We start from the raw sequence: 27,369 nt of genomic DNA, 5'->3' as shown, positions 1-27,369 counted from the left end.
TTTTGCTTTAAATAAACAAAAAGCTTCTCCAGTTCTATACTTTTGACAGGATCTCTTGTCAAAAGTTAGTGAACAGAGTGATGTTCACACATGCATCAGGTTTTAGAAGATTTTCAAAGGAGTCTTTCCATAACATTGCAACACAATGAAAAGGTAACTTTTTTTTTCCAACATAAAACAAGATATATCCACTTTGATGGATTGTGAAAAGAACTTTAAATAGAAAGTCTCTTTAAAGTCCTTGTTTTGGTTTTCCCCTTTCCAAAGTGTAAAAGATCTGGAAACTTACAAAGCCACACCAAAGAAATGTGGCTTCTCTGACAGGAAACGCGGCTTGTTTTCTGTCACTTATCGTCCTCACCATGTAAAACATTTTCATGCTAGTTTTGTTCAGCCAAACAAAAAAACAGAACGAGCAGCGTCTTCATAGTCTGGAATTATTTCCTCGCTAGAGACGCTTCTGCTCAGGTTGCATCTCTTTGCCTCCTTTTTGTCGGATCAGCTGACCAATCGGAGCAGACAGGAAGGAGAGTGTTATAGAGACACGAGTAGAAAAATTCTGCAATATACAGTAAGAAAAAAGGTTTGCCGTGAACATTAAGTAAGTAAATATATCCCAAAAGAACCTCCCCTCTCTCAAAAAAGAAGTGTCAATGAGCAGTATGTGTGCACTTCAAGAGTACTTTCAAATTAAATGGAAATGAAAATGAGAAACATCACTGCCTCAACGGATGTTTTTGAAGTCAATACTATATTACTAATACTAATATTTGGAATGGAGCATATTTGTATGTGGTGGCCTCACATTTGTCACCATAAATAGTCTTTATTTTTATTATTTTTATCTCGTTTTTGTCCTGTTTTTTTGTTCTCATGCTCAATTTTTTGTAGCTGCTATAATTCCCTCAGTGTGGGATCAATAAAGCTTATCTTGTCTTTATTTTTATTTTAAAGTGTAAAAGTGAACTTATCAGTAGACAAACTACACTGTTTTTGTACTTTCTTGGTGAACAAATTCACACACATCGACGTGTCTGCGTTAAACTGGCATCAGTGTGGTTGCTTTATCGGCACAGCTCCAAATCTACTGTTCTGTTGGACATTTTGGACAATATTCTGCAGCAGGATGGAACTAATTGTGATTTGTATTGATTAATGATGACTTTTCTGACCATCACGTCAGGCTAAAATGCTGCAAAATTGGGATAAATGCTCGTGACAGTTTCCCACAGCCCAAGACTGCATCTCCATGTTGTTCATTTCAGTTTGAATTCGGTTTTCAATTATTTATAATGAAGAAATGCACTAAATTCTCACATTTCAGAGGCTGAAACTTTTCAAAAACACTGACAGTTAAGTTCAGCCTTAGTTGATAGCAGCTAAAATGATAATAAAATCAAGAAAAAAGTGAGTTTTGATGAGAATGATTTCTCACAGGGAAAATGTGACAGCAGCTTGGTCGAGGTGAGATATGGAGGAAACAGGACAAGAAATGGAAAAAGTACAAGGCTAAAAATAAAGATATAATAAAGGTATCATAAAGACAATGCACTCAAGCTATAAGGTGCAATAATATCTTACCTGTGCCTGTGTAAACACTGGATAAAGGTTTAGTCTTCACTGCTTCTTTTCCCTTTTTGCCCCCACTATATTTCAGAACTGCAGTTCCTCCAGCAGACACCTGATGGCGCCAGCGAGCAGTGCTGAGACTGAACAACAACCTCCCACTGAGCTTTACAACCAACACACTGCAACACGATTATCCGTCTGCAACGCCACGCAGCCAACCACAACGCACACAGGCCTCCAGAGGTTATTTTAATTCACAGAATTCACTTTCATTCGTCCTTGCTGGTGGTTTTCAAGGACAAAAACGTGTCATTGCATCGTGTGAAAGACAGTTTGCTTTACCTCCCAGAATGAATTCATCATCTCTGACACACACACGTGAACACAGTTTGTGTCTGAATAATGACCAGCATAAGAAATTGGTTATTTTTGTGTTATCTTTACATCTGTCAGGCCACAAGCACATGGTGAAGAGTGGAGGGTGTGTTTGCCTTATGTAAGGGTGAAACAGTCACAGCCATCAATATTGCATATGAGAGAAGAGAGAGAGAGAGATGCAGGTTTATAAATAGAGACGGATGAGGAAGAAATAGAAACAGAATAATAGCATGAAAGGCACATTAGAGTCCTGGGCTGACCGGACAATAAAAGCACTTTACCTGCACCGCCTCGATGAAACTCCAGCAGACTGAGGAGAGCTTTACCACACACAGTTTGTTGTTGAATGTATTAATTGCATCGTCAGCCATATTATTCCAGCTGCCATTTACTGTAAACACCCAGCATCTCAACCTTTCATCTTCAAGCACATTTAGGCACAGCATGAACAAAAATGCTCCGTTTATATAAACTGCTATGTTTGCTTGAAACTCATGACGCAACTCCCTAAAATGCTGCTCAGCTTACATCTAAACTGGGAGCTCATTTAAATTTTGAAAGAATTTCAATGGCAAGTGTAATGTAGTAGGAGAGGTTTGAAGGAGCCATGAGTCATGTTTTCAGCCACCTGATGAATGGAAGTCCAGTATTCACCCTCTTTTAGCTCTGTGTTTGGTCTCGACCAGCTCCTAAAGGAAATAATGTGGCTCTTTAGCTGCTAAATGATTCATTAAGCTCAGCAGCTAGTCTCTGAGTCTGACAGCTGTTTAGTGAGCAGGTAGTAGACATTTTAAAAACCCTTTCACTGAAAGGAAACCGTATAGAGTTCTTGGATTTCCCTCCCCTCTGGATTAATATAATGTCTGTCTGTCTACCCACCTACCCATCTGTCTAATCTATTCTATCTTTCTGTCTAAAGCATAGCTCCAGAGATCTGCTACATGTGTGAACTCTCCTGGTAAAATGGATTGATGTGTTCTCATACACACGTGGACAAAATTGTTGGTACCCCTCAGTTAAAGAAGGAAAAACCCACAATTCTCACTGAAATCACTTGAAACTCACAAAACTAACAATAAATAAAAATTTATTGAAAATTAAATAATCAAAATCAGCCATCACTTTTGAATTGTTGATTAACATAATTATTTAAAAAAACAAACTAATGAAATAGGGCTGGACAAAAATGATGGTACCCATAATTTAATATTTTGTTGCACAACCTTTTGAGGCAATCACTGCAATTAAACGATTTCTGTATTTGTCCATGAGCGTTCTGCAGCTGTCAACAGGTATTTTGGCCCACTCCTCATGAGCAAACAGCTCCAGTTGTCTCAGGTTTGATGGGTGTCTTCTCCAAATGGCATGTTTCAGCTCCTTCCACATATGTTCAATGGGATTCAGATCTGGGCTCATAGAAGGCCACTTTAGAATAGTCCAACGCTTTTCTCTCAGCCATTCTTGGGTGTTTTTGGCTGTGTGTTTTGGATGGTTGTCCTGTTGGAAGACCCATGACCTGCGACTGAGACCAAGCTTTCTGACACTAGGCAGCACATTTCTCTCCAGAATGCCTTGATAGTCTTCAGATTTCATCGTACCTTGCACACTTTCAAGACACCCTGTGCCAGATGCAGCAAAGCAGCCCCAAAACATTACTGAGCCTCCTCCATGTTTCACCGTAGGGACAGTGTTCTTTTCTTCGTATGCTTGGTTTTTGAGTCTATGAACATAGAGTTGATGTGCCTTACCAAAAAGCTCCAGTTTGGTCTCATCTGTCCAAAGGACATTCTCCCAGAAGCTTTGTGGCTTGTCAACATGCATTTTTGCAAATTCTAGTCTCGCTTTTTAATGAGTTTTTTTCAGCAGTGGTGTCCTCCTTGGTCGTCTCCCATGAAGTCCACTTTGGCTCAAACAACGACGAATGGTGCGATCTGACACTGATGTACCTTGGCCTTGGAGTTCACCTTTAATTTCTTTGGAGGTTGCTCTGGGCTCTTTGGATACAATTCCAACGATCCGTCTCTTCAATTTGTCATCAATTTTCCTCTTGCGGCCACGTCCAGGGAGGTTGGCTACTGTCCCGTGGGTCTTGAACTTCTGAATAATATGAGCCACTGTTGTCACAGGAACTTCAAGCTGTTTAGAGATGGTCTTATAGCCTTTACCTTTAACATGTTTGTCTATAATTTTTTTTCGGATGTCCTGGGACAATTCTCTCCTTCGCTTTCTGTTGTCCATGTTCAGTGTGGTACACACCTTTTCACCAAACAGCAGGGTGACTACTTGTCTCCCTTTAAATAGGCAGACTGACTGATTATGAGTTTGGAAACACCTGTGATGTCAATTAAATGACACACCTGAGTTAATCATGTCACTCTGGTCAAATAGTTTTCAATCTTTTATAGAGGTACCATCATTTTTGTCCAGGCCTGTTTCATTAGTTTGTTTTTTTAAATAATTATGTTAATCAACAATTCAAAAGTAATGGCTGTTTTTGATTATTTAATTTTCAATAAATTTTTATTTATTGTTAGTTTTGTGAGTTTCAAGTGATTTCAGTGAGAATTGTGGGTTTTTCCTTCTTTAACTGAGGGGTACCAACAATTTTGTCCACGTGTGTATTGCTGTCCAACGGTGTTGCAGAATCGAATGTGAACGCTGAAAATCTACAACGTTTAAAAGCTCAGATAAACCACTTTTTGCACTAATATCTGTCTGGAAATCGGCACACTGTACCGCTCTTGTACCATCATAATAACCTCTATTTTTCAAATCCCATGAAGTTTGTGTGACTGAACTGCAGCAGCTTCAGATATCAGTCAAGTCGAGCACTGAGGGAGGCCCAGCTATAGAGCAACGTATTCACCCTGGGACGACTTAGTGCTGACTGAATAAGCAAAGCAGACAAGCCACTGCAGCAGAGGCAGCCTTTCAACGAGCACAAAGATACGCAGGCTGAAAGCTATGAGTTGAATGAAGAGCTGCGGAGTTTCTCTCCAGAGTCACTGCGATTCATGCTCATTTGGATAAATGAGAGGGAACCCTGTGTGTGGCAGTGGAAGCTGCATCTGCTACTGGAACATCATTTATATCATTAATGCTTCACATATTCCTGAACTGACAACAGTCACACTAATTAGTGAGGTGTGGAATATGACAATTACCATGCAAGTAATGCCATGTGGTAGACAATGGAGAGTACATTATGTTAAAGTGAAATAACGGTAATGAAATGATTTGTTCAGGATTTCAATGAAAGGATAGTGTTGAGAAGTAAATGATAACTCCTTAACTGTCACCAACTGAGGTTGTTGGAGATGTTGACCTATACAGGCACATGGGAGTGTTTTAGATATTGCCTGTTATAAAATAAGCATATTTGTTATTATTAATGTTCAAATAGAGGAGACTTATATTCTGAGGACATCACACTTTATTTTTTGGAATTATCAAGCATTTTGGGGGGATCATTTACTTCTTAAAGTGATGTAGACTTTTTTGCTCCAAAGTCTACATGTAGACTTTGGAGTAGAAGCATTTTATCAACCTTGAGCTAATAGTCTGTGCCATTAAAAGTTGACAGTTAACGAGTCAAATCCTTTTTTTCGGTGGATTTCTTTCTACAGCTCTTCCTCTGTTATCACTGCAAATTAAATATTGGAGAGCAGTGTTTAATTTTGTCATTGGATATGACTGGTAGGCTGTCCTGCTGACAAGTTGAACTTATATGTACACTTATTTAATTTAAGTGGCTTAAGGGTGTTTACAGGCAGCCAAATGTAAATTAAGTAAATGAATATGAAAATGAGATTCAGCTATATTAATTAACCACAACAGGTGAAGTGAATAAGATCGACCGTCTCATCACGATGCATTATTCATCTGGGTAACTTTGGTTCCTGGTATTGATGTGGATGTTGACTTGACATGTACCAACCTCCTGAACATTAGTGGAGATCAACCACAGCAAAGAGACCAGAGCATTAGCCTCCAAAACTCCCCAAATACCAACCCAATCAAGTCAGAACACACCTGAACTATGAAGTGACAGTACCCAAACAATCTGCTGCCAGCGTCCTAGTACCAGACACCATAGGACATCCCATTAACTCCTGTATCCGTGGGTCATGGGTCCTGCATCCATACTACAGCAAAAGAGGGACCTAAACACTATTAGGCAGGTGATTTTAGTGCTCTGTTTGATCACTATACCATCTGACATCACATTTCTGCTGATATCACTATTGGCTGATAAATACCAAGACATTCCAGGATTGGACTAGAAGGTTTGGGACAATTCAGACACAGTGTCTCCACTACAGTTTGTCCAACATAGTCCACCTTAAGCACCAAGCTATACCAGGACAACCCCAAAACACTCGCTTGCAAGTGTAGTTTATTTTTACAATGCAAGTCAGTTGGTGGGACAGGTTAGAAACAAGCCTCACAGCCGAGAATCCCTTTGTCCCAAAGCAGGACAACATCAAGTTTTATGTTAAATGAAAGCACAAAGTGCTTCTAAGCAGCCATGTCAAGTTTCTTTGTTTGTTAAAACAAAAACGTCGTATTCTTGCACGAATCTAGTCAACTTTATTGTGTTCTCTGTATTCAAATGCTTTAAAAAAAGGAGACTTGTCTTACCTGTTGATCGAGGTCACATTGTTGGTGGCATTATGAAAGAGAAAAAAAGGGGAAGGGAGAGAGAAAAACAGAATGTTTAGTCCCTTCAGAAACACTGTTTTAAACACAGTCCTCCAACATCATCTCTAACAATGCCTCAGAGTTCCGTTTGAATCATGTTTAGATGTACTATTAAGGTGCAGTTAGACTTTCTGGAAGACATTTATAACTGTTACAGCTTGAAGGCTGGTTAGTTAGTGCTGCTATGTCAATGTTGGGGACTATAGGGTCAGGTTATGAAGATTCAGCTAATGGATAAAACCTTTTTCATGTTAAGGGCATTTAATGCAATTTTAACAACCATGTTGTCATATATTGGTCAGATATTAAGTGTGAAAAAAGGGCTCAAGAAAAGCACTGGGAATCATATTGGAAATTAAGTCTTTACGTAGTCAGAGTGTTCGGGATTGAACTGAAGCAATACAAGGAGGAAGAAGCATTAGACTGGGGATATATTGAAGTTTTAAGCCAGAGAATAAGAGGTCAGACAGGCTAAAAGGGCACCTAGCCCAGGTATGACATTAGACTGTTGGTTGCTATGTGGTGTTACATACAATAGATGGTCAGGTTTGGATAAAAATGCTGTTTTGTTGCACTGGAAACAACCCAGATGCCGGATGGTGGCTTTGTACTTTAGTTACGAAGCAGATTCTAACCTGAACGAGGGACTTAACGGGGACAAAAATATGATATCCGTTATACCTATGAACTGCATTGGAATTTGTTGATGGTCTTAGTTGGTTCAAAGTGAATGTATCCTTTTGTTGGTATAGAAACCCCTAAAAATCAATGTCTGAATCATGTTTACTTATTAGATTCCTTCTGGAGCTTTAAGTCACATTAAATGGTCTTCTTCCGTGGATTGATTTTGCAAAACGTTCATGGAAATAGTTCAGATTGCCATTACTTGACCGACACATGGAGCTATGGTGAGTCACTGGTGTTATATATTTTAAAAAAAAGGTGTCCATTGGCAAACTGTAACCCCTGAGGAAGACCACAACATGTGACTGAAAGCTGAGGAAGTGATGTACTAAGTGGACCCTGAGTTTTGTTTTATCTTAGGGTTTTTTGGTAAGTCTGTAATTCTCGTTGTATATTACATGTGCTAGCTAGGCGGAGTGTTACATAGCATTAAATTATTCCATATGTGGCAAAATACATTATGAGCAGCTGTAATAGAAACACAAATTAGCACACAATTACAGTGAAAAAATTGAAGGCTTTGAGAAAATTGGATAATTGTAGGATGCACCTCACCAACCAAACTAAACCATGTTTTGAATTTATCATCCAATTCTCAACATATTTTCCAATTTTCTTTACTACAGCCACATTAACTTGAACTCCTCTACCACGACACTAATTTCTCTCTGCACAGTTGATTAAAAACTGTAACAGTACTGAATTTATAAGACCAAAAGGCTTCAGCAAACTGACTTTGCCATGCAAAGACCCGGGCTATGTGAATGTTTCTATAGACAGAGAGGAGACAGCGGGAGGTTACACAGGCAGCTGACAGTCACATGAAACAGTAGACAGTGGAGCAAGCGGAGACAGTAGAGCTATCAGAAGCAGCAGGTCAAGTAATACAGTTGTTATGATCATGGTAACAGATACACAGAGGCAGGCAGAGGGAAATCAAATCAGACAACAGATTACCCTTGCAGTTTTGTTAATATAGGGCCCGAACAGCACAGCAGCACATTTGTGTCCTATACTCATGCCAGCAGTTGAGAAGAGTGATATGTCTGGACACAAATGTTTTTCTGGTTGGGATATTTTCCAGATTCCTTGTTTAAAAATAGCAACAAAGAGCAGAACATGTAAATCTTAAAAGCTGTTCTGGATTCATCTGTCGGGCCCTGGTTATTACAAATTCACAGAGGAAAGGATCAAACACCAAGCGGGCCTGGTGCTCAATCCACAGGCAAAGAGCCATGCACACAGGAAGACAAACAGTACGACTTCCTGCCAGCCTAGCCTACACATCACTTTGTGTTTGTGTGTGTTCAAATTAGCCCCATGTTATTCATAATCTTCCCTGTAGTTCACCAACCTTCCAGTGGGGGGAGCTGTGGCGGCGAGGACTCCTGGTGCTCTGAGTGTGCAGGGAGACAGGGAGGGGCTGCTTGGGTGATGGAGGGAGGGGGTGAGCTAAAGGACGTGGCTACACTTTTGGGGGCAGTGTCTGATGATGATGTGGGGGTGGCTTCGGTCTTACAGGGAGCAGATGTGGAGCTAACGGGCGTAGATGAGGTGGTGGAGGCTGCCACTGCTGCTGTGCTAACAACAGGAGCTGCACTAGAAGTGACCGTGGAGGACATGAATGCGGCTGAGGGGACGAAAGGTTTGGCATCGACATTGAGGCCTGAGCCGACTGCAGCTGCTGGCAGGAGTGTCGGTGCAGGAGCAGCTAAGGGTGGGCTGGTGGACAAAGTGGAAGTGGAAGGAAGGTCTGGAGTGCTCTTGACAACAGATGAGGACTGTGCGGAAACTGTTTCAGTCGGGGTGGACTTTATCAGGGAAGCAGTGGCGAGAGAAGGGGTGTTGGTGATCGGGGTGGTGGTTTGCGAGTCGGGAGCGGAGCCTGGAGGGGTCTGGAGGACTGAATCAAGGAAAGAGAAGGTCTGGGAGACTGGGCTCAGGTTGTCACCTGTCATCAGAGCTAGGCTGCTGCTAACATCTCCAGATATACTACTCTTGGCGGCAGCGCTAGATGCTAAACCAGTGTTGGGTTCAGGTTTGCTGGTTGAAACTTTCTCTTCATTCGCCTTGTGCCTGTCTTTAACGGACACAGGGAAATCATCTATGCACATGGGCTCATAGGAGCGTGGAGATGAATCTGTTGCGAGGCTAGCATGGGAGCAGTTGGTGAAACTTGTGGGTATTTTTTCAGGGGCAGAGGGCAAAGCGGGGTTTGAAGCTTGGGGGTCAGTAGCAACTGTAGCTGGTGTGGGAGAGATGGGTTGCTGAGGAGCTCCCCACTCCTCCGGAAGTCTTGCTCGACTCTTAGTCTTCCTGCCTTTCACTCTACCCCCTCCTCCACTCTCTCTGATCTCCCACTCCCAGTTCTCCTCCTCATCTTCGTCCTCCTCCGCCTCCCTTCTGCTCTGATCCTGCTTGTCTGATTGGCCGACGTTATTCTCCTGGCTATCCAAGAAGTTGTAGACTTCGTCGCGGCCCTTCCTCTTCTTCTTCCTCCGCCGCTGCTGCTGCTTGCCGGCCTCGCCCCCCGGCCCCACTCTCTCGGGGCTGAGGGGTTCGGAGTTGGACGAAGTGGGACTGCTGTCGTCCATTGAGCCGCTGGGAGAGAGGACGGGAGCTGCCGAGGGGGGAGGGTTTTATAAGAGGAGGAACCAATCACATACTGTGTCAGAGAAACACCTGCTAAAAAGCCATCAGATTGCGGTTACTATAGATGACCTTGATTTTTCAAGTTAGGTCTAACCAGTTGCAATATTAATTCAAAGTTAGTCAAAATTTCTCGTTGTGCAGCATTTGATTTAGAAGGTTTTTAACTGTCTTCTGTAAGTCTAACAATGTTACAGGAAAGCAATGCTAAATATGTGTCGGGCTCAAGTGGCATTGTGATGATTGTCTGGGTCTTGGTAACAAAAAAACCTGGAAAAACTCCAACTGCAGACCTTTCTTCTTAAGCCACAGCTCTGAATCAATGGGGTTTGAGCAGGATAAGGCAACCTTCCATTTTATGAAGTTGGATAAATTAGAAATCCACAAAAAATCTGCTTCTAAACAATTTCAAGGTGCTAAATAATCAGTCAAGTTGCTGAAACTTCTAGTCCTCACCCAGAAACAAGAGGCGTAACTCCCATTATAGGGCACAACTGTATGCTATAAAGCCTTATATCACTACATCACAAAAACTTAAATGTTTGGAGCAATGAAAGGGAAAAGGAGAGAAAAGCTTCGAGCTGGTGTGCTGTTCCAGGTGGCAGAAGGATCCAAATGTGGCTTTGAAATGTCCCATGAGCCTTATCTGCCTAACCTGGAACCATCAGACTTTGATAAGCTAAGAAACTCCAGCTCAAAGCTTCGTTTGGTCCAAGTATGTGAGCTTTCGTGAACAGTGGTACGAGGCTTTATAGTATACAGTTACAGACCAAAATGGAAGTTACACCCTTTGATATCAGGCGAAGCCAATAGTTTCGTCAAGCACCCGCATTAATCTATAAAGTCTAATTTGACAGTTTGTTCCAAGTTTTGTTCCAGCTTCCACTACTTTTTTGTCTACGATTCAAGCTTATGTGGAACAACAAAGCAGCACAGTGCCCCAAATGACTACACACACATGTTATTTTGGTCCAATAGTACTTTCATTATTTTCAATTTTTAATTTTTTTTTTTTCTGTGACTGGAGTGACAATTGGCAGTATAATGGAAGGAGCTTCATTGCTCATATTTATCACGTGTAGTTCTGAATAATTGAGATGTCACTCCTGCATATTAATATATTAAAGACAGAAATAAGGGGCCTGAAAAGAGCGGCTTGAGGAAGGAGATTTGCGGTGCTGCAGCTGGACTCACTATGAAAAATATCTCATTTCTGAGCACAGTAATACAAAGGTAAGCTCTGCGCCTAATACATACATAATGCATGCCCATCAAATAGAGCTACCTAGAGCCTCGGCTGAGAAAATACCACTTATTCTCAAGGACGAAGCAAAGTCGCTGGTGTGGAGTAAGTGATCCTGGAGGAAGTTGTTTAATAATCCTGCTTTAAGTCTTGTAACTTTTTTCCCATATAGTGTTGAAAGACAACACTGGAAAGAAGGATGTGGTGTGCATGCATCGTACAAGAACTGCACTAGGTGATGTGATAGAATTACCGCATTTTGTTTGGATGTTTGTAATTTTTTTTGTATTAGCACTGCACTTGGAAGACATTATTTGCCATTTTAATACATGCTTTGCAGGCAATATGCATCAAAGTCATTAAGTTGCTTTCCTTGACATTTCCAGCAATAGTAACCATAGTCTGACTGCTTTTAGGCTCCATGTGGCACAACCTTTAGAACACTTTAATAAAATACAATGTATGTGATGGTGCCTGCTTTTATAAATACTTGTATTTGCTTTACTCACCTGTTATTTTTTCCTCTCTACTGCATTATATGTGCATAATCATGACTTTATATTACCACACTGCACTGGGCATTGGCTGATAAGAACATGCGTTGATTTATTTGCTTGGTTGTGTCACAGCTGAGACACATTGCTGCCAGTGTTTGAATACACTGTTAAATTTATTTTCACATGTAACTGTGAAGACGAATTTGGCAAATTTGTTGTAGGAACTTTGCAGGACCAAGACCGAGGAACTAACGCTTATGCGAGATCCCCTCTTTTGGTCATGAATCAGTCTATAATAATCCCAATTAATAAAGTAAAATGAGTTGTTCCAATGGTCATATCATGCTATAAATTTGGAATGGACTGTGCTTTAGGGCAGCCAAACATTAAACATATTTTATGATTGTCTTTTTGAAGGAATTACTTTGATTCACCTCTGTTAAACATCATCATCAACATCTTCATCATTCAGAGGACAGAGCTGGTCTTGTGCAGGGAGCAGGCATTACACAACAGAGCAAAACAACACACAGCTTTGAAGCAACTCATCAAGGTTAACGAATCCAAGCGCATATCATAGAGGGTCGAGCATGCATGATCAAAACAAATGCATGCATGTCTCAAGAGTCACAGCGTCAAATGCACATGCAGACACAGCGAAATGACCCAAAATGATACGTTAAATATACGGAAATGCATCACAGAATCGCAAAACAATGACAATGAGCGCACACACAGGCTTTAACAAATGAAAAAATGTTCAGTTTGCACTGAAATGATCCCCTTATTTGTCTGTTCCTACTCTCTTCTCTTGTCTAGGGGATGAAGTCATCAGTTTTTTTTTTACTCTGATGCCAGTAATTCTTAATTGTTACTGATAAACACTTCATCGGCCCGGAGAGAACAAGAGACAGAAAGATGAACAGACAGATAGAACCAGACAGATAGAGGGATAGACGGTAAAATGGAATTGCATGACCCCTCTTAGTCTGCCGATCAGGTCTTCTTCCTGCCTAAAGTGTTGCTTTTCTGTCTCAGTTTTCATCATCCCGTCTCCCTCTTGCCTTTCAGTCTGTCTTGCAGCATTGCATATTAATGGGAATCCAGAAAAAGGTGCTTTCCCCTCTAACTCTGGCACCTTTCCCTGCATTTTTAAATTGATTGAATTTGCTATTTTTTCCCCGTGACCCGATGCTTCGCCAGCTATAAACAGCTTGAAGAAGAGACGAGGCTGGCGTGTTATCATCTATATTTAATGTGATAAGGTATTTAATGGCAGTACTTCTTAATCTTGGGCCTGGCGATCTGCCAAGAAATACATTAATGTTGGCGCTCTGGCTGTTCCAAACACATGGCCTATGCAAAAATGTAATTTGAAGTTTTGTGTGATTTGGTGCTTTCATCACAGTAAATCCTACTGTCACCTGCACAGATGGACGAGCAGGTGGTCTGCAGGTGTTTTTTTTTCAATCTCCAACATACTTTTATCCCTAAAATTAGCTGTTTAAATACACCAGAGTCACAAAATCTGGTGATAAGTTATTAATGACAACTATTGTTAAGTGCTTTTAATTGTTGTATTGTTTTTATGTAAAGCACTTTGAGCTGCTCCCTTGCATGAAAAGGGCTTTATAAATAAAGATTGATTGATTGGTTAAACTGCTCACTGATGGTACCCCTCTACCCCTGCTTTTTCTTATACTTTTCAGCATAGCTTCATTTAGACACAAGGTTCCCGTCAAGAGCAGAAATATTACGGTGTCCAAACAGACAGATCCAGCTGGAGTCTCTCTGTGAAAAAAGTAACTTAAAGTAAGGTTTTAGGACTTTTCAGCTTCATTAGACACCCAGTGATGCAAGACGGGAAGAAGTGGAGAGACATGACTCGCCATGACTCCAAATTTAACCTTCTATTTTCTGCCTGCCAACAGGGATGAATTACTGACAGCCAACCACCCTTAAAGACAACCAAGACCGATACAAAAAACAATTGAATCTGTCCCGTAACACGTTTAGATCGATCCTAAATGCAGCCATTAGCGGTGTCAGACTTCGATCTGTTTGAATAAGTGAGTAACTATTAATAACAAAAGACTTTAGTACTGACAAAAGTGTCTTTCATTGGTTCTAATCACAGGAGCTAATCCCTAATGATGCACTTTTAAAATAGGAGCCTAGATAATGAACACTTTTGACATTTTTATTTTAGGATTTGTCCCAGTTAAGGCGCAAACTTGACTTTTCTTGTCGATCGATGCGCATGTTTTTTCTAATTTGTGTGGCCAGAGGTTGCAAAAGCTCCACAAAACCTGACAAAAATAAACAAAATTGCAACAGTAATGACAAAGCTTCCATTTTACTGTTAATTGTTGCCATCTAAATTACGTTAGAGCATTTTACAGAATGTCTGCAGGTATTTTTTGGTGAGATCAGGGATAGCTAAACTCAGAATTTTAAAATAGCAGCGTGTGGTTATGCCACTAGAGGCTTCCCTGAAAGTTGAATGAGTAGTGGGAGGTTATTTTTATAATCTCACTAATGAAACTGCATTTTTTGTTGTTGGTGGTGGAATGTGTGGTGAGGCAGCCGTTGAAACAGCAAAATTGTGCGATTAAAAAGAATCATTTGAGCTCTTTCTTGTTCCTGGTTTTTTTGAAGAAAGAAGTTGAAACTATCAGCAGCAATACTCAGCTGTGTCACCGATTCTTTAGATCTGCTACTAGAATAGTAACTGTTACACAACTGCTACCTGACTTGAAGCTAGCTGGACTATTTTTAGTGCAACAACAAAGCAGAAAAGAGAGACGAGCTAAAAAAATAAAATTGTGGCTAAATGTTTAATAAGTCCTACTCACAGTGGAAGTACAATTAAATGCTAAAGTTGAGGACTCACGTGGGTTTAAACTGTTTGTTATTGCTCCTCTTTTTCACATGAACCTCAATGAAATGTAGCTTTTAGGGAAAATTACACACCAATCCTGCAAAAGTCATGATGTGCTTCACCCTGTAGGGGTTTGTGCTATTGTTGCTGCAGATTATCTGATGTTCAGCTGTTACTCACTGGAGCAGCTATTGATTAGAATAAACATTAACAATTCATGATGAAAGGCAACGAGAGCAGTGACTCTCCTGCAAGCTGCTGTTTTCCCTCCGGACTGCAGGAACTAATGGAGACGAGTGGAAATGAGCGACAAACTATGAGCTGCCCTTCATGCTCATTGTTGAAAATGCTCCCATCTGTCAGCAGGTACAGAGAACAGGAAGCTGCACGGAGCGCAAAGCCGTCTGGTGACCGGCGACGACAAGAAAAGCAGAGCTGGAGGTTTTCCAGCGATGGTGAGAAGAACTAGAAAAGGCTGCCCTCTGCTGCTGAAATCATGTCCTCTGTCATCAAGCTGTCTGCTGTCACCACCCGCCCTGCCATGGAAACCCACGCCTACTCTACAGCAGAGTCAGGTTTAAGTCATTACATGTAAGATATGACCATGGATTTAGGTTTTTTAGTTCACCCTCCTCTGTGACTGTGTGACAAATCAAACCAACCCCATTTAGTTTTATGAATCCTACATCTTCCTCCTCTCTCCTCCTCCTCTTCCCCCCTCCCCTCTCGTACTGTAACATGCAACCACATCCCGTTCTGATACCTGCAGAGTGATCCATAGAGTGGATTCCCGGGCCCCCGGTAGAAAACGGATCACTGCTTTTAAACAGACTGCTGCCACTGGTGTTAGTGGTGGTTTTGTTTTCCACACCAAACAGGCCTGAGCTCTTCTGGGAGTCCATAGCTGGACTCATCCCAGTCTGGCCCAGAGTGGAGCTCATGCTGGTCTGGAATGGAGGCAGGCTGGACCCCATGGTGCCTCCCATCCCAGACTGGGAGAAGCCTGATGGAGAGACGGAGCACAGAGAAACGTCACCGACAGACAGCAGGCTCTGTGAGTACCGCTGCTGTAGGCTTCATATACAGGTCATAACAATGAGGGAAAAAAACATTTTAAAGCCTTAAAACCCACTGCTGCAAAAATACATCAGTTCTACTTTTATTATTATTTTTATCTAAATGAATATATATTCTCTTTTTACAGATTATATATATATATGCTGCCTAATGTTAGAATCTGTCTCACACTTAAACTCTGAATGCAACCCGAAGCAACAACCATGCAGTGTTTTCCATGATTCATTTAACAGTCATAAATTCAGCCGCCAAGCTGGAGGAACAATTCTGCACTCTGGGCCATACTATAAAGTTTTCTTCTTCGCATATGATTAAATATTCTGATTTGTTTCCTCCCCCCTTCATGGCCACACATCCTTCTGATGACATCACTTTGAAATCAGGAAATTGTCTTGAAAATATGAACGTAAAGCCAACCGTTATAAATAAAAGAAGCTATGTACGTGTAAAAACATAAAATATCACTGCAGCTGTGTGAGTAAATGGAGATGAACAAAACAGCACAGCTTAAGGCGCTGAACATCGTGATTATATATTAGATTTTTTGTCGACACGCTGCCATTTTCTGATATATGATGTTGAAAAGAAAACCTTCCTTATCCCAGCTCTGAAAGCAGACAACAAAGGAAACAAAAAGGTGAGCACAAAAGAGAAAATTCTGGGATAAGGACAAAGATCTAAAGCAGTGACCCGCATACACATTCTATGTATGAGTCTGCAGCAACACACACCAGTGGAGAGTAAACATCCAACAGGGCTGAACAACTACAAAGCAGCAGCAAGCTTTACGCTGTTTGGGCCAATATATGATGGCAGGACGTTCTGTATCATTGTTGACATTTTTGCTGTTTTCAGGCCAAAAGTCAACATAACCAAACACCACATGGCATTTTAGAGAAGATTCTTCTAAAATATTATATATAATATTGAGTATGATTGAAATTGAAAGTTATTTATAAAGATAATTTAGTAACTGTCCACACTTGACTCACACACTACTTTATACAAAAAAACTCAGAAAATCTTGGAGTCTTTCCAGTCTTTTCTTCAGGAGGAAATGACATCATGTGGAGCAGGTCATGTGATCTGGAATTAACACATTTCCTTTAGAGGTGTTTTTGTAATGGGGAACTTAGTTGATATAATTTGTTATTTTCCATATAAAATTTGATATATTACCAAAAAAGAAACATCAGTCGTGATTATCTCAACTTAATAAAAAGAACAGAATAGAACTATTTCTGAAAAAGCTCATTTTATTACTGTTTAGCTAATTAGAAGGTGGTTGTCATTAAATTCAGACGGTTATTTAGTTAAAATTTCAGTGATATCCAGTCATTTTTTAATTAAGAAGTGATTGTTTCCATAATAAATAATTATGGAATTTGTAAAGACATGATCATAATAAACATGAAATTTTTTTTTTTTTTTTTTACTTTTAATGAAAATGTATGCAAGATATATCCCATGGACTTCAACAGCCCCTCAATTATATATTGACCCAGACAAGTTTTAAGTCATTTTGGACGATTTTCTTGTAATTTTGAACAAGTGCTTGTCATTTTAGAACATTTTTGTGTCTTTGGGATACTTTTCAAGTCATTTAGGACACATTTTATGTCATTGTAGAATAATATTCTGCAATTAATGATACTTTTCAAGTCATTTTGAATGGGTCAATATATAATTAGGGGGCTTATATATTGACCCATTTACCTCCCAGGTTGTGTTTGTGGCACAAACTATCTCAGTAATCATATATCTGGCTAAAACATCCAGCCTGGTTCAATATTTTCCTCTACAATATCTTCAATTGCAACAAGCGAGAATGGAACGAATAAAAGCTTTCTGCAAAGTTAAAGATAAAAATGACACCGGAGGTTAACAAGTAAAGTGGACCTAGAAATGAGTCAGGCATGCTGCTGTCCTTTGTCTTGTTCAGGCTCCACTGATCTGTCATCCCACCCATCATAGGACCTGAGAGAGAAGGAAAGAGACAGACGGACAGACAGAGTGGAAGTGGAAATGTAAAATGAGGATAGCCGAGTCAGAGAGAGAGGCAGAAAGAAGTGAATAATGAGGAGCAGCACAGAAAGAAGCAGTGGGATAGAAGATGTAAACAAACGGGCAAAGCAAATGTCAGCGAGATCTTCATCATCCGCCGTTTTGTCCGTGCATTTTGTCTGTGTGCGTGCAGAGACGGAAGCTTTATGCAAATGTACACAACAGAAATGTTCACGAATGCTTGAATTCTCATGCAGTGTTTTGCATACTTCTATAACAACAAAGAGAAGGAGCAGTAAAGGCTGTTTGGGGACAGACTTTTTAGGTTCCTCCTGGCTGATACCATTCCAGTGTGGGAGATTTTGAGTACAAAATGTGTCTCCATATTCACACAGGAGACGATCCAACCGGAGAATATTTGGCTGCAGATTAATCAACTTTCAGCTCTTCCTCCAAAGTATTTCCATGCTGAGCTGCAGCGGAGGTAGAGCAACCCAAAGAGGCAGCAATTTGTGGCTTTAGATGAACTTTTTAATGCATAGATTTTGCCCACTATCACTTGTCTTGCAATAGGAAGGAATCACTTCAGTATCTTTATAAATAATGTTCAGTTTCAATTTTACTCAATTATAGATGTAATATTTCGGAAAATCTTTCTCTAAAATGCCATGTGGTGTTTGGTTATAGACAGCAAAAATGTCAACTATGATACGAAAAGTGCCGCAATTATGTATTTACCCACAAAGAACTCATTTTACTAGGCTGCCTGGTCCTCGATAATATCAACCAAAGTATGAAAGATATCAGCGAAAACCAGCAGGGATTTTTTTTCTCATTAAACACTACTTGGTCCTGCACAAGCAGCAGAAAATGGATGGATGGATGAACCAATTAAAATACACTTATTTATTTAAGACCCTCATATGAATTTTGCATAATATTAGAGCTCTCTTACCTGAGTTAAAACCACACACATAAGTGTTTTATCAGGAGATCTGCCACCAACAGCTGGCTAAAGCTGTGTTTTCAAAGATTTTACCTGGAAAAAGCCTCCGCTCCACAACTATGAGGCCAAAATTAGACAGCAAGCAACGACTGATGTGGCCGAACAACTGTAGCTCGGCCAAATTTGATGCAAAGGAACAAACGCTGCATCCATTTTAGTCCTGGTCTGGAATTTTAATAACAGATACAGGCTGAACAGGGACATCCAGCGTGGAAACACAATGGCAGGACATTCAGATTTTTTTCTTTCTTTTCTGCATATCCCAGCTGGTTAAGAAGCTGGTGTCAGTACAGGGTCAGCTCATGATGAAGCGTCCCCGGAGCAGACAGTTTTAGAGGCCTCACTGAAGGACTTAACAGTGGCAGCTTGGTGGCACTGACTCTCTGATCAGAAACTAAGAGCCTCAACCTTCGAGACACCCTTTAATTTAATACTGTTTATGGTGTTCTTTTTTTTTCTTTTTTTTTTTTCAGGAATCAGTGCTTGTTAAGACTTTTGGACACCAGAAGATGAACCAGATCCAGATCCACAACAAAACTTAATGAGAATTCTTCCTGTGCCTGTTCTCCACCTCTCCACCAACATTTATAAAATTCACCACGGTTCTTCTCGCATAATCTTGGTGATGCAACAAAAACAAACATCTCTGATCACGTACCACTGCCTGGACTCTCACCTTAGTGGAGCAAAATGACCAGCCAGGTTATCAGAGCTGCTGTAAACTGTTGCTTGTGATTTTACTTCAGCAACATGGAAAGCTCATGCCTTAAAGTGTCACAACTGGTGAGTGTCACTTTGGCGTTAATCCTATATTGAAGCCGGTCCTCGGCGCAAAAACGTCATTTCTGATGGCCGTGATGGACAGAAGCAGCGATTACACAAACTCTTACTGTGTGTCCGTGCTACAGGGGTGTAATCAGTAAATGCTACGACTTCACTCCATCCACCCTCACCAGACAGGTAGTCGGAGCCGAAGGAAGGTTGTCCCGGTGGGTCCTGACGCCCGCCTGATGACATCATCGATGACATCATCCCCGGACCTGCAGGAGACAAAAGAGCGTCGTCACGACCAGCTTCAGCCGATAAACATCCCTTAACTGATGCTATTTATTATTTTATAGCAAATTCAATGTGATGAAGCTTAAAGCGACAGAAACAGAAAACAGTCCTGCCTATGGCATGAAAGGGATAAAATGGAAATACACAGCTGCAGAAGATAACATTAACTTTACACCTTTTGATACAAATATCTGGGTTTGACATGTTTTCCTACCCTTTAAAAATATTCCCCTTCATAATAACTACAACTAAATAGCAACCCATATGTGACAACAGAACATTTCTGTAGAATAATATTCATTCTTTGCATGTATTGCAAATGGACAGACACATTGCATGCAATAGTCATTTCTTCTATATTTGGATTTGTGTGTCTGTGTTTAAAGTATTATTTTTTGCATTTTTTTCTACATTTGATTTCTATGTTTAAAACTTGTTTATTTTTTTGCTTATTTTTATATTTTGGGTCATTCTTTTCTGTATTTGGGTCTTGCAGGGTTAAACTGTTTATTATCAGTAAAATCGAGTCTTATTTTTTCAATGCAATCATTAATGAAAACAAGCTGCTTCACAAGGCCAAAATTACTCTTGTTTTATTTCCATCAGAGCAAAGAAGAAACGCCTTACAGATCTGAACACAAAAGAATGAAGAAAGAAATGAAAAAGCCAAAAAAAGAACATTTTATGAGTTATAAAACTGCATCGTATGTGACAAGATGCAATCGCAGCTATCATTCATTAATTAATTATGAATCCAGAGGCACTTCAGATTCCTTTTCATACATTACATTGAAGACTGAGCAAACAGGAGATCCTTTGTTCAAACTTGGTCGGTTGTACTAACAGTTTTTGAATATGGTTTCAGGTGGAACACACATGAAGAATCTTAACTTGCATTAATAAGCGACATGTTTCTCCTCAACACACACGGCGTTCTGCAGGCTTCTTCGTCAAACTCTCCACACGGCAGGACTGAAAACTGCACCTGAATCTGTCTGTCTGCATGTCTACTATCCGTCTGTCTGTCTGTCTGTCCGTCCGTCACTCTGCTCTGTCAGCCGTTTGCCCGTCAGACTGGTGCTTCTTCCCAAAGCCAGCCTCCTCCAGCATCATCGTGTGTGTGTGTGAGAGAGAGCGTTCCATCTTTTGACAGTGAGGCAAGCAGACACAACACGTCGCCGAGGGGACTATCACCATGGTTACGCAAAAAAAGAGGATGACAGCATCTGCGGTTCCCCTGGCAACGCTCGCTGTTGGCAGACGTGTCTCGGAGGATCGATGGATGCACGCCACCCGCTGAGGCCAACACACACCACCACGCATAAAACACACGAACGCCAGAAATAAAATTGACGTTTAGGATCATTATTAGAGACAGGGGACTTCCTGATCTCCTTTAAGTGCAGCAGATTGAAAGAAATGGAAAGCATGACAGAATCTATCGATTAAAGGAAAGTGAGGATTTGCACTGCCGACTCCATTAACTCCCATTAAGCAGCACAGGCATAAAACTGAGCATTAACATAACAATAAAACACTGCTACCATCTAAATAATACAACAGCTACTTCATCAGGGGTCGTTACAGCACTAGATGGATGCTAAGCACTGATCATGCTGTTGTGATGACCACTGAGCCGTGCTGACCATTAAAAAGTCAGCTGCTACACAATGAGACCAACAACGTCCACAATGATGAAAATAAATCGCCATCATGTTTAATTACCAGCAGTAAACAAAAACCAAACATTGTGTCCTTCACTAATGTGCTATTTGCTGAAGGCTGATGTAATGGATTTCATGAAACTCGGCTGAGTGCTTCCGTGTAAAACAACACAACACAGCCGCGGTGCAATTTGTTATTACTGTGCTGAGGAAAGAAGTCAGTCATAGGTGTTTATTTACAGAACCATTCTGGGTATTGTTCCTTCCTGTTTGTCTTGTCTTTTAACAAGAAAACATGGAAGTCACAGTCTCCGATCTGTGGACACTCAGTTGCGGTTTGTCGTCCCCAAAGTACGATCTGAAGTGGGCGAGAAAGCATTTAAGATTTCTGCACCAAATGCTTGGAAAAAATTACAATCTCAACTTCAAGCCTTTGTTCCACTGAATGAGTTTAAAGTTCTGGTGAAATCCTTACAGTCTACCTTGTCTGTGTGCAAGTGTTAGATGTGAGTTTTAACCCTCCTGTTGTCCTCATTTACATGCACAAAAAAATATTGTTTCTTTGTCCGAAAAAAATCTGCAAAAAAAAATCCCCCAAATTTCTGAGAATTTGCAAAACCTTCAGGAAGAAAACTTCAATAATTCCTTAAAAGTTTCCCTTAAGTTTTATTTTTAAAAAATTCCACAAGTTTGGCAAGAAAATTCTTGTAAATAATTTCAAAAAATGAGTAAAAATCTCCCCAAAAAAAATCATAAAAATATCTTAAGTGATTACATATATTTCAGTAAAACTTCTGATATTTTCTTTAAGAACATTCACAAAAAAACCAACCAAAATCCAGCAATTTTTTGTGAATGTTCTTAAAGAAACATTTTTAACATTTCTTTTTTCCCACCAAAAAAATGTTCAAATATTTTCCAAAAATGTTGAAAATGTGGACATCAGAAGTTTCACTGCGAATTGTTTCCCCCCCCCCATATTTTCAAACTTTAAAACGGGTTAATTTTGACCTGCTGGACAACACGAGGGTTAGTGTTGCTAATTTTATCTGTTGTTTACTGTTTTTAAATGCTGCTGATCTCTTGGCCAGGTCTCCCTTGTAAAGGGAATCTCTGATCTCAATGGGATTAACCTGGTTAAATAAATCCATCAATGATCTATCCACTGCTTAATCCTCGTTAGGGCCGCAGGGTGCTGGAGTCTATCCCAGTTGACTGAGAGTGAAAGCAGGGGACACCTGGACAGGTCACCAGTCTGTCGCAGGGCTACATATACAGACAGTCACACTGGCATTCATACCTACGAACAATTTAGAATCACCAGTTACCTCAGCATGTTTCTGGACTGCATGAGAAAGCCCACAGAGTACCCACAGAAAACCCACACATGTACAGAGAGAACATGCAAACTCCATGCAGAAAGATCCCAGGGCCAGGCAGGGATGCAAACTGGGGATCTTCTAGCTGCGAGGCGAAAGTGCTAACCTAGTAAAATAAATGCTAAATAAAATAATCCGTGCAGCAGAATGCAAAATGTAAATCTGAGTATGAAAACGAAACACTTAAGGGTTATGTAAAACTAGTAAAAAACAATAGAATACAGAGAAAGTAGAAAACTACTCAGAAAAACTCAATCAAAGGACATTATTATTATCATGTAGAAAAAAATCCCATTTCAGAGACATTTTATACTTTAATATATTATAATATTTCCATGATGTATACTGCTGTCAACATTGCAGCCCCATGACAAATGAACATCTGCTGATTCAGGCTGCTACAGTGGGCGTGTAGGGGAGTTTTTAAGTGGATTTTTGTTGCTGAAACTGCAGGTGATAAAAATCTGAGCCAGTATTCTGAATTATGCAGCCCTCCTCCTCCTGCAGCTCTTTTCTTTCCCCTCTTTATTTGAACTCTGTCCACCACATGAACATGAAACTGAAACCAAAAGCCAACTGTCATGGGGGGTTCCCACAGGGATTCAGACCCTGCTCTTGAAGTCCTTCATCAAACCCACTGTTCCACCGCATCCAGCCCCGTGATTGGTTGAAATCTGCCATCACTGGCAAGACTTTGTAAAGCCTGAAAATAGAGCAGAGAGTCTAGTTTGCTCTTAGAACCATGATATAGATAGATAGATAGATAGATAGATAGATAGATAGATAGATAGATAGATAGATAGATAGATAGATAGATAGATAGATAGATAGATAGATAGAAAGGTTTATTCTTGGATATTTACATTGATACTATGTTGATCTGTAGTAATCCACTCTGATGTCTTTGTCTCTTCCCAGCTGCTGCATCTGTCCGTGGTCCTGAAATATCTCAAGTGAAAACAGACAGTGTATCCTACAACTAAAACTAACTGTGCGTGTTACGTATGGCTACTTTCTATAGAGACACAAGCCACGTACAGTTATTGCTCCTTGCGCACCTGAAAGCAGCATTTTGGGCTGAAAATCAGTTTTCTATCAGCTGTGTTCAGGAGAAATGAGGACACATATTCCTGGCAGTGGACCAGTACCGGTGTGATGGTGGAGATCATGAATAATTAACAAGTGGAGGGGGGGTTAGGTGAGCTGCATGTAGTGTGTCTGGTGGAGCCACTGTTTTTGTTTGTGTCTATTTTTGCTTTTATAACAGCGCGCACACACACACACAGACGCACAAACAAGCAGCAGACACATGAACTGCAGAGTCACTCCAGACAAAACGCTGCTGGATTCTTTTCTCTCTTGTTGTGTTTTGACACAATAATTGAAACTAATTAGCATTTAAATACCAGATGAATGAATACCGATATCCTGATGCTGCCCTGTAGACCACTTATGCTCATTCACAGCTGGGTCAAATTATTTTATTAATATATTTTAATTAAAAAACAAGTGATGGTGGAATGGTGATGGATGGGTTCGAGCTATGTGGTTTGTTTCCCACATGACATTATATTACATTTGTACTGTGCACACTGTTAAAAAACAAAGAAAAAAGGGGAAAAAATTGTAATGAAAAAAGGTACCACAAAAATACATAAAACATTGGAATGAACCCCCCCAAAAATGGTCAAAACAATGACAAATGTCTGTAAAATAATGCCATTTACTTCTGATTTCATAATTTATATTAACAAAAATAATAATATATAAATTAATGATATGTAATTTTGCTGTCAAATTTTATGAAAGAATGAATTGTCACTTATTAAGAAAAACTGACATTGCTAGACATGCATGTAGACATTATTGTACCACAAAAATACAAAACAAAACATTGGAATAAACCAAAAAAAATGATGAAAATAATGGCAAATGTCTGTAAAATAGTGACAGTTTCTTCTGATTTCATAATTAATATTAATGAAATAATATATTAATTAGTAATTTGTACTTTTGCAATTAAATTTGAAAAACTTACATTATCAGACATGCATGTAGCCATTATTTACAGTGATGACCTGTTTTTGTGTTAGGAAACTCGTAAATAATACATTTTTTTCTGTGATTTTGCAAGCGAATAACAGCACAGAGAAATTATATAAAATAACAGTACACTGTGCAAAACATTACAGTGAAAAACTGTTTAAAAACCTTCATTTTTACAGTGTATAAACAAATTATTTAACATTTTTTCCACCCACACAGAACAGACAACCACTGAACCATGAGGAGATGTTCACTGAATTTTGACTAAAAGTATACCGGATTAGAATCACAAATTCCACCTTAATTTATAGAAGATTGTCATATTTGTCAGATATCACAGTGAGCTATCATATTCAAATTAATCAGCCCGACTTTATCATACATGCAGTCATGCTAACAGGTATGTGTCATGTATGTGCTGCGTGTACATGTGGTCAGATTGTCCGAGGAGTGAATGAACGGATGAACCTCATTCTGGATGCGAGGGCTGCTGTTGGTCTGAAAAGTTTGCTGTGCTGATGTCGCTTCACTGCTTGTTCTTTCTTCTGTCTCTGTCAGACATTTATACACACACAGACACACACACACACACACACACAGAGACACACACACAAACACGCTCATGGACACGCTATGTGCGTGCAGATCCAGCCAGAACCCAGACAGTCCTCTGAGGACAACAGTCAGTATCAAGCCTCAAGGTCAAACACCTTTTCTCTTTTCCCAAACATTATTTTTTTGTCTTTTCTGCCTCACTGCACTGGAAGCTCTTCCAAACTTTCTTCCGGCAGAGAAAAGTCAAAACACAGAAGCAGGGAACCACCACCGAAAAGTCTGAACAAATCCAGTCTGATGGGTTTCCCACTGTGCTGGGTACACACTGGTGGTAGTTCTGCATCGTTTTTCAGCTCGTATTCCACCGCAGTGTTTGGTAAGATGCAAAGTTGACTTTCAGCTTATTTCCCTCTTTTTTAAATTCAGTTTAGTTGTTATAGAAAAGGAAAGAATTTGGAAAAAGCAACAACTATGAGCCTGGAGATTTGCTTTTCAAGGTGAAGATTTGAACAAATCTGAGGAGATTTTTCTCACAAGTGAAAGCATCAGTCACAGTTCTACAATGTGCTAACGGGTCGATATATAATTGCGGGGCTTTTTGTAACGTAGTTGACATTTTTGCTGGTTTCAATCAACATGGCCGCCTATAACCAAACCCCACATGACATTTTTACAGAAAGATTCTTGTAAATATTCTGTATAAATTGAGCATGGGCTGCCCTTTGTATCATCAGATAGACTCCCTCTGTGTTGGGTTATTGAACTATTCTGTTGCCTTGAAAGAGAAGATTTCTCCACATTTTGTTTAACTTATTTGTCTTGCTCAAGTCCTAAACGTCTGTGAGCATGCAAATGGCTGACATATCCTTTTAGCTTGCTCACATACTGCAGCCTCCAGCTCCTACATTTGTTCTGGGGGGTCGGCGTGCAGGACTGAGCCTCCGTGGCGGTTTGGGCCTTGATGAAGAGGACTGTTTGATAAAGTATGGAGGTGATACAACCACCAAGACTGAAGACAGATGTCCTCTGGCTCACAGCAGGAGAACAGCTCCCAGATGACGGCACTTAGCCTCCGGGCAAACCTGCTGCTGCTGCATTTACTTTTACATCTCACGGGTCAGTTACAGTTTAGCAACAAGGTCAGGAGGAAACAGCCTTGTTTGCTCTCAATGTTCTGCTCTTATTAGTGGGATGTTTCATGGACTCAGATCATCTTAAATTGATCGGAACAAATTGTTTAATGTTAAATTAAAGAAAAACATTACAAAATAAAATATATGATTGAAGAAAATGCCTGACCAAAGGCGTGACCAAATAATTATTCACATTTGCAATCCTATGTAGTGAAACATTCAGGGGTGGAGGTGACACGGCAGAGTTCACTAAAAGGATTGACTGTGCTGTCAGATCCATAAATATCTGGGCATTGATTATGTTAGTTTATCCAATTTCTTTTGGTGGAGGTGACATGTAAAATGTGTTGTGATTCCTACACCGTTCACCTCATATGGATGTAAATACAGTCTGCACTTACAGCACATTTCCATTGTTTCAACTTCCTTTCTAATCGTGCCAGTGTCCAAATATTTATGGACCTGGCTGTATTTTGGCTGAAGGTTACCCATTAAAATGTGCTCCTCTACTGATCCTTACAGGATGAACTTGGGACATCCCAGCATTTTACCCCCAATACCCTCAGTGAAACACCTTTCCTCCATCATAATCCATTAACTGCCCTTGACCCATCCCTGACCCCGGTTACGTGCAGATAATATAGGCCTGCATATGTTGCCAATAATCCTTCTCTCTCTGGAGCCAAGGACGGCAGAGGTTAGTGTCAAACCACAGCATCCCATCTTCAGTCACAGCTGTCACCGTCTCTGGAGATACACGAGCACTTAGAGCGAGCAGGAGAATGAAGGAGGCAGTGGACAGCAGCGGGGCAGAAAAACAGAACAAGGTCAGGTAATGGAGGTA

At 40.3% G+C, this 27,369-nt stretch overlaps 1 protein-coding gene across 2 annotated transcripts in view; it reads right to left on the bottom strand.

Moving 5' to 3' along the window:
• Positions 1-27,369, bottom strand: part of map4l (microtubule associated protein 4 like) — a 126,238-nt gene that overhangs the window by 55,013 nt on the left and 43,856 nt on the right. For both annotated transcript variants that reach the window (XM_051953296.1, XM_051953295.1), the window contains exons 3-6: positions 19,643-19,729; positions 17,579-17,656; positions 15,366-15,605; positions 8,687-9,952 (exon numbers count right to left, since the gene is read on the bottom strand). In XM_051953296.1, coding sequence (XP_051809256.1) covers positions 8,687-9,952; positions 15,366-15,605; positions 17,579-17,656; positions 19,643-19,729 — 1,671 coding nt within the window. The remainder of the gene's footprint in view (positions 1-8,686; positions 9,953-15,365; positions 15,606-17,578; positions 17,657-19,642; positions 19,730-27,369) is intronic.

The sequence above is a fragment of the Acanthochromis polyacanthus genome, chromosome 9, assembly GCF_021347895.1.
Source record: "Acanthochromis polyacanthus isolate Apoly-LR-REF ecotype Palm Island chromosome 9, KAUST_Apoly_ChrSc, whole genome shotgun sequence".
Taxonomy (NCBI): Eukaryota; Metazoa; Chordata; class Actinopteri; family Pomacentridae; genus Acanthochromis; species Acanthochromis polyacanthus.
Note: the sequence above shows the minus strand (reverse complement) of the source record. Positions and strands in the feature narration are given on the sequence as shown.